This window comes from Onychomys torridus, unplaced genomic scaffold, assembly GCF_903995425.1.
Source record: "Onychomys torridus unplaced genomic scaffold, mOncTor1.1, whole genome shotgun sequence".
In the NCBI taxonomy this organism is placed as follows: domain Eukaryota; kingdom Metazoa; phylum Chordata; class Mammalia; order Rodentia; family Cricetidae; genus Onychomys; species Onychomys torridus.
The window spans coordinates 134,048-142,597 of record NW_023411600.1 but is presented as its reverse complement, the minus strand read 5'-3'; the positions used below and the strand labels follow the sequence as shown (position 1 = coordinate 142,597).

Sequence of the window (8,550 nt, the reverse complement as noted above, 5' to 3'; positions counted from 1 at the left end):
CTGAGAGGGCCATTGAATTGTGTCATTTCTGATTCTGGAGCATTCTCAACTAACTACAATTATCTCTGGCAGATCTTGTATCCTTCAAGGCAAGGATTCTACCTATAATAGGAGGTGGTGTCCTGTGGCTTGTATGTGGATAGTGAGAGAACAAAAACACTCTACAAAGAGTCAGGAAACACCCTTGCTGCTCTCTCTGCACCTGCTCTTAGGCTCTGCATTTATTTTGATTTTTCCTTTTTCCTGTCTCATAACAACACTATGGATTATATGAACTTGATTTCATTTGCTAAATATTAAATAAAACATTGAAAAAAACCTTCCCTGAGGATAAAGGAACATCTTGGATGATGAGCTGGAATGATTGTAAGAGTCAGATTATAGAGAGGAGTGCTCTGCAATGCTGACTTTTTGATATGACAAGGACATCACAACCATGAACACTCAGATTCTTTGACTACCTGAACAAAATCAGGCAGGAATATAGGAAGGGGAATGGTTGAGAACGAGTAGATCATCAGGAACAGAGGAGAAGGGAGTCAGCAGAAGTGGTAGATAGAGAATAGAGTGCAAGGGACATGAATATGGTCATAATTTTTCTATTCCCACATAGAATTGTTAAAATATATTAATGGATTTTATCCCTCTGTGTTCAGGTTATTCTGATGAAAATTTCATTTGTTGCACACACATGAATTTCTTGACACACTAGTTGTATATGTCACCATATGAGAAGTTTTTACCACATAAATTATGTGTATTTTTTAATATCTGTGTTTTGTATAAATAGCATTTACTTTCATCTTGTAGCTATCTTTTAATATAAATGTCTATAAGTAACAAAACTATCAGAAATCTCTTTAGGTGTAAGTATCCTGCCTATTGTTCATGGGATCCCAGAAATAATTAAATATCATGTGTCTTTACTTTGTGACTGAAGCAAAAGGGTCTGGAGGACGCATCAAGTCTATCAGATTCACACATGTCTAATCTTTTCCTTCTGTAAATGAGAACATTTCTGTCTTTTCTTGCTGATCAAGGAGGTACTCAGTGATGGACATGCAGTGGTTAATGAAATGGTTTTCTTATCAGGCATGCAAGAATGATGTTGGACCATACAACTTGTGAAGTAAAGCAGTTCTCACACCAATCATTGTGTAATGAAAAAGCTCCTTTTCTGCTGATAATGAGGTGATGAAGGGAAAACACATTCTTTTCTTCTCTGCTGTGAGGTTAGGGTTAATGTGCATGGCACTTGAATAGAGGGCCTCATAGGGAATGGATTTCATGCAGCAAGACTCAGACACAGGCAGATAATCATCAGGAAAAGGACAACATGGTTCACAGAGACCTGGTTCCTGAAGCCCTAGACCTCACCATTGAGAAGGAGATCCATCTGTCAGTCTCCTCAAAGTGGCACAAGATGATGAAACAGAACATAGTAAGTTCTTTATGCACAGAAATATTAATATTTTCATTTAGCAGACAGATTTGCAGATGAACCAAATCTTTTTACAGTTTTGAAGTGTCTATAAATAGAGACTGAAGGAGTCAGGAAAGTGGGGACAGACTATTTTCCAACAATGGTTTCCCACGTCCCCAACAGAGATACAGCCTGAGCTTCAGCTGAGTTTTAAGGTAAATGGCTCCTGTCATTGTAGAGAACAAAGGTCACAGGTTGTTCCAGATGAGAAAAATAAACTAGGATGTATGATGATGAGGATGAAAGTTATACATTAAGTAATTGAATCGGCTAAAAATAAAAATGGTTCAGATTTGTTCCTGATGTGCACAATTCTTAGAGAAAGCAGAAATATTTGAGACCCTGGTTTTGAGTGTATGGGTTACAGAGTGCATCTGCACTGCCTCCCCTGATCCCAAACTCTGTCCTAATTGAAATAACTTAAGCTTTGTCCCTCAACTCACTTCGGGTACAGCCTCTTCAACACCATGAACTTTCCTCAGCATTTGATCCTGGTGACCTCAGCAGAATCATTTCTGCTGTCAGATGTAATTTTTACCATTTAGTTCATTTAGACATTGTGGCACTTGTAGTCTTTTAAATTACGGAAAAAAGGAACTCTATTTTCACAGATGTTACAGACATTGTACAGACAACAAGGGCAGAGAACGTCTGGGAAATCATTAGATGGAGTTGAGACCCAAGAACCAGCACTCAAATATCCTTGGACATGTGGCTTCAATGTCCCAGTTCACCATGTGCTCTTTTCGCCCTCAGCTAGTCCTGAGCCCTCCTGCAAGAAGGTTTTGTGTCTGACTTTGGTAATGAAAGCCTATCACTGTGCCCCCCGACAAAAGTAAATGGTGGTGTCTTCAGCTCCTACACTGTTCATTTGCAGGTACACACTGCTTTGGGGATCTTCTCTTGAGATGGTGAATCTGCCTTTTCTAGACTCCGCATAGGATGTTGCATAATTATTTACTTTGTTTCTAATTTCGGCAACCCACTCCAATTCTTTCCCTGGAGCCTGGCAGACCCAATTCAACCAGGAGTCACTGAATGTGAATCCAGAGGCTGTATAGGAGAGTTTCAGGGAACTTCCAGGCTGCACCAAGCTTCCCTCAGACTCCACCAGCTGTACCTCACACTGGACATCTGCAAACACAGATAATCCTGTCAGTAAGATGACACAATATTCACTGACCCTCACACTCATGTCCATTCACACTCCTGGTATTCTAATGATCTATAAATTACCTTTAAAAAAAAAAAACAAGGAAAATCAGCCCCAACTCCATGCTGAACGTTTTGTGTTCAGGGCTGATCACAGGAAGGAAGAACTAGTGAGTCCAGAGCTGGGTCACTCTGTCAGAGCTGAAACTTTAGGACTGGTTTTCATGAGCAGAGGGCAACATAACTTGCATGTCTTCCTGCTATACCCTGAGATAATGGACATGAGTCTTTAAGGACACAATTAATGGTGCAGATATCTGAGATGAAATAAGGGCTAACGTGGCATTTATCGCACCAAAGTGTGACTTATTGTCTTGGGGCCTTAACTCATGTTGTAGAAAACATTTTTTCAAGGTTGAAGCTCTGTGTTCATCTCTAATACTACACGGATAAAGAATACTTGGAAGTAGAAGAATCATATTTCTGAGTTATTCTTCGGATATGTGAAACTATGCTTCAAAAAGAAAGTGAAGAAATAAAGAAACAAAAAGGAAATGTTACATAGTATGGGATTTCAGTCATAAATAGTAATATTATCTTGTATCTTTACTTTACGGTGTTTTGTCCATGTAAACTCCTCGGCTCTCTTAGCAGACACTATCACATAAGTTTATAGGCAATAAAGAGATGAAATAACTAAAATATGATAATTTTTGGAGACATTGTATTAGGTTCAATGAATCATGAATGCATGCATTTAATTGAAGTAACAAAATGTAGCTGAGGCCATAGATCAGTGGTATAAAATAGCATGCATAAAGTTCAGTTTAATTCTTATAAAAGAAAGGAGCTTCTTTACATAACTATAAATAGTATATGAAATTATTATCTGATCAATAATAAAAAACACACCAAATCCTGTGTTATCACTTAGCTCTGTGAGAGCTGACTTCTTCACTCACCATTCAGATCACCTACCCATACCAAATGCACTGTTAGATACTCTATGACCTCCATAAGGCACCAGGAAGGCATGTTTCTTTCCATTCCTTATCCTTCTGTCCCACAGATCCTCAGGGACTTGCCTTTCTCTCTCCACCAGTGGGGTTGCTCCTTCTCACAGAGAGGACTCAAATGCCCCTTTATATAATTGCCTTCCCTATACCACCAGGCAGTCCAGCTCCTTTCTTTTCTACAGCATACTCTCTTTTTGTGATCTCCCCTTATCATGTTGTCTTTTCTCGTTCCCACATATCAGTCAGTTTTCTCCATGGTCTGGCTCCTCTGTACTAATAAGTAGACACTGTTATTTCTCACCTGATAGGCCTCCCCCTCCTCCAGATTCTTGCTTTCAAGTGCTTCCATACAGCTGGGCTTTCCCAAAACCATTCATCTACATGCCTCCAACTATGCTTGCCCCTCCCCATGCTGTAAGATACCTGCCCACTCCTCTCTTAGGATCTCACAGGCCCTGTGCCTCCTGACCCTATCATCCTCAGGAACATACACCCAGCAGAGTTTACCCAAATTGGGTTACTAGGCTTGAACAGATACAACACAAGGCAAAGAAGAAGACAATGATCAGGGGGAATTCTGACAGATGTGCAGTATCAGTTCATGTAAACAGTAGTCCTGGATACCAGTTCCATCAATGAATATAATGTCTCAGCCCCCTCATGAATTAATCCTCTCCGTCATGTTTTACATACACACACTGAATGAATAAAGATGATTGGAAAAAAAAGGAAGACTCAAAAAACAATTTGAAATGTTGGAGTCTCAGACCAAAAGGGAATCATTGCAGATCACTCTGCTATAATTCAGAACATTATTATGAATTACAAATGAGCACTTTTGCTTTGAAAATATGGATATCCTAGAGGAAATGGAAGAACTTCTGAGTAAAAACAATCCAAAATTTGCCCCAACGATATAAATTATGTGAAAATACTCACTAGCTATAAGGTTGAGGCTGGTCTTAAAAGCCTTGCCTTAAGGACAATTCCAGGAGCAGAGAAAGTCATTCTTGAATCTGTCAGACTTCCAAGGAAGACTTCATAACACTTCTTAACTTATTCTGAATATTTTTAAATTAACTCTATGGAGTCAATATTATCTTGATAACTGAAAAATGCAAAGATGCAACAAAAACAAGAACCTATTCATTTGATTAGTAAAAATACAAAAAACTTTAACAAAATGCTTATAAATCAAATTCAATCATGCATTGTGGAATTTATAAAGTATGACAAAGCAAGGTTGGTTCAACATTTATCAATCAGTATCATAAATCACATAAATTAATACAATAGTTTAAATAATTATTTCAAACAATGCTGAAAGGACACTTGGCAAAGTTCAACATACCTTCATGAAAACAATTCTGAGGGCTTTAGGAATGGATGCTATGTACCTCAAAATAAGAAAGGCTTCATAGACAAAGCCTATAACCAAATTTATATTAAATGGAGAAAAACTGAGATAATTTTTCTAAAATCATAAACAAGATAAAGATATACACGCTCTCTTCTCTTATTTGATATTCTGATAAAATAAAATACATCAGAATATGAAGGGAACAAGTCAAAATATCCTGATTTGCAGATGACATAATATTATACTTAAAAGACCCTAGAGTATCTAGTAGAAAACTCTTGGAACTAATAAATATAGTAAAGTTTCAGGATACAAATCTTATTGCATATTCAAGTGTAACATAAAAACCAAGACAACGGATGTGTTCTCCTGTCTCCTCTCCATGCTTATGATAAATGATTTCATAATAATGAATTCCAATGACATTGACATGTGTGATTTTCCAGACAAACAGTTCAAAAGAATGGTTATAACTAGTATCACACAATTTAAAGAGGATATGAATATACTTCAAAACTACATCAGCAGCAACAAATACAACATCAAAAATGGCCGATTAAAAAGAGGAAGAAAATACAAGCCATGAAAACAATAAAAACCAATGAATTGCTAAGAAACAAAATGAAATGGTTCTGGAGATAAAAATATTAATGATACAACAGAAAAGCCCTCAGTGGAAGGACTTGCCAATAAAATGAATCATGCAAAAAATAAGAATCAAGGCTGGAACATATTGTAAAGGTAAGGAATTATTCCTTAAAGCACAATGAGAAAAATTTAAATGTGTGAAGAGAACGTGGAAATGCTTGGGAACACCAAAAAGAGATCTAAACAATCTTTCCCTAAGAGGCAGAGGACTAGAAAGGAAAGCCATAGCAATGGTACATAGAATATTTATAATATGAACATAGAATAAAATTTCCCAAACCTACAGCTAGTGATGCTCCTCTAAATATCTAGAGGGGACCACAGAACAACATAATTACGAACAGGAAAGAAACTTCCAATGATGTATTTTAGTTAAATAATAAAAACACAGAACAAGTAAAGGATATTGAAAGTTACAAGAGAGGTCAAATCACTTATAAAGGCAGGCATTTAGGGGTTGGGGATTTAGCTCAGTGGTAGAGCACTTGCCTAGCAATTGCAAAGCCCAGGTTTGATCCTCAGCTCCACCAAAAAAAAAATTGAATTTAGAGAGGCCTGGAATGACGTACACATTCATAAAGAAACAACTTTCAACACAAATAATTATATATAGGAAAACTATTTGTAAAAATTAAAGGAAAAATAAAAAAAAATTCACAATAAAAATAGAGAAACTTATGATTACTAATCAAACTCCACAGAAAATAATGAATGAGATATTTAGCCAGGAGAGACTAAACATATTCATGGTCATAGAAAATGAGTAAACAATTACTGAATAGTTAATCCAGATTTTTAAGAAAATACCAGAAACAACAACATGACAGGAGTTATTACACTCCTTCCAATAATAAGTGAGTATTGATGGTCTCAATATCATAGCAAAACTATTCGGACTATAAGATTAGATTAGAAAATGGGACCATATTTGTTTCTGCCCTTGAGAACCAGACCTCACCATCAATAGCACATAACACCTTAGGTTAAAGATTGGAAAAAGCTAGTCCAAGTAAATGGAACTAAGAAACAAATAGGCATAGCTACTATTGATGCCAATCAATACAATAGAATTGATGCCAATATAAAATTATTTAGAAGATTTTAAAAAGATTGCTTCATAATGTTAAGCAAAGTGTCCAACAAAAGAATATCACAATTATGTGTGTATATATATATATATATATATATATATATATATGCAGCAAAAGTTGCAGAAAATTAATAAAAATTAATAACAGCACAGATAAAAACCAACATAATGACTTTGGGTAAATTCAATACACTATTTTCTTTTTTTAAATTAAGAAATGTTTTCATTCATTTTACACACCAATCAAAGGCCCCCCTCTTCCCTACTCCCATCCCCCTCAGCTTCCCCCTCCAAGGCACCCCCATTCTCACCCACAAGAAGGCAAGGTCTCCCATGGAGAGGCACATTCAGTAGAGGCAAGTCCAAGCCCTTCCCCCTGCCTCAAGGCTGCAGGAGGTGTCCTATCATAGGTACTGGGCTCCACAAAGCCTGCTCATGCACCAGATGGATTCTGATCAAACCCCCAAGGAGCCTCCCAAGCAGATCAAGCTGCACAAATTTCTGGCCATGCAAAGGGCCTCCTCCAGTCCCATGTAGGGTACACAGCCATTGATCCAAACTTCATGAGTTCCCTCTAGTTTGGTTTGGTCATCCCTGCATGTTTCCCCATCATGATCCTAATGCACTTGCTCATAGAATCCCTCTTCTCTCTCTTTGACTGGACTCCTGGAGCTCTGTCTAGTGACTGGCTGTGGATTTCTGCATCTGCTTCCATCAGGCATTGCAGAAAAGTTCTGTGATGACAGAGTATTCACTGGTCTGATCTCTGGAGCAAGTCAGTTCAGTTCAGGCATCCTCTCCACTATTGCTATTAGCCCATGCTGGAGTCATCTTGGGGATTCTTGGCATCTTCCCTAGCACCGGGTTTCTCTCTATCCCATGGCATCTCTCTATATATCATGGCATCTCTTTTATTGCATTCCGCCTCCCTCAATACACTATTTTCACCAATGCACAGTTCATCTGGACAAATTACACACAGAAACATTGATTGTGAGGTAAATATAATTGAAAGTTCAATGTGATGAAAATGAAATGAATTTCATAGATGTCCTCCAAATGTTTCACACAAACATGGCACTTCTCATGACTGTAGGTGAGACTTAACACCTTGAAAGTGCTTCTCCATGGGAAGACTGTCAAATTGTAGTTGTCAGTTGAGGACTTCATTCTACTGTGAGCTATACTGTTTTTACGGTGACTGAGTGGGCCTTTGGATAGTTCACTTCTGTTACTCTAGTTTCCTAAGAGAATGACATATAGGAACTAACTGTGTTTATCTGTGTCAGATTTTGTATCCATCTAGGCAAGTTCCTAACTGCCATAGGAGATGGTCTCCTGGGGATTGTCTGAGGTTAACTGAGAGGAATAAATCCTGTGTAGTCAGGAAACACCCTTGCTGGTTCCTCTCTGCACCTGCTTCTCAGGCTCTGCACAATTAATTTATTTTGGTTTTTCCTTTTGCTGTCACATGGTAACAAATATTTAGCAAAGCAAAAGATGATACGAAACTTATGCCATTTAGAATTAATATGGAAAAAGCAGATTTTGTTCCTTTTCTCCATTTGATGATTCCCCCTCCCACATCGGGGTTGCTATGAAATATTTATAGACAGTTCTAAAGTCTCTCAGCAATGACTTATAGAGCAGGAAGATTGCCCTAGAAATATTGCACTATTGTTATACATCAGACCAGATATAATATAGAATTTTGTGGAGGATGGAAGCTTTGGCTCTTTTTGAAAGAGCCTGTCCCACCTAAAGCATGCCCTGTAAAATTTGCATTTGCCTAGCCAGTTCA

General features: G+C 37.7%; 1 gene segment (V, D, J or C); it reads right to left on the bottom strand.

Annotated features, from left to right (window-relative positions):
- Positions 1-2,297: 2,297 nt before the first annotated feature.
- On the bottom strand, positions 2,298-2,684 carry LOC118575249. The segment is given in 1 exon segment: positions 2,298-2,684. A coding segment is annotated over 1 exon segment (387 nt).
- Positions 2,685-8,550: the final 5,866 nt, after the last annotated feature.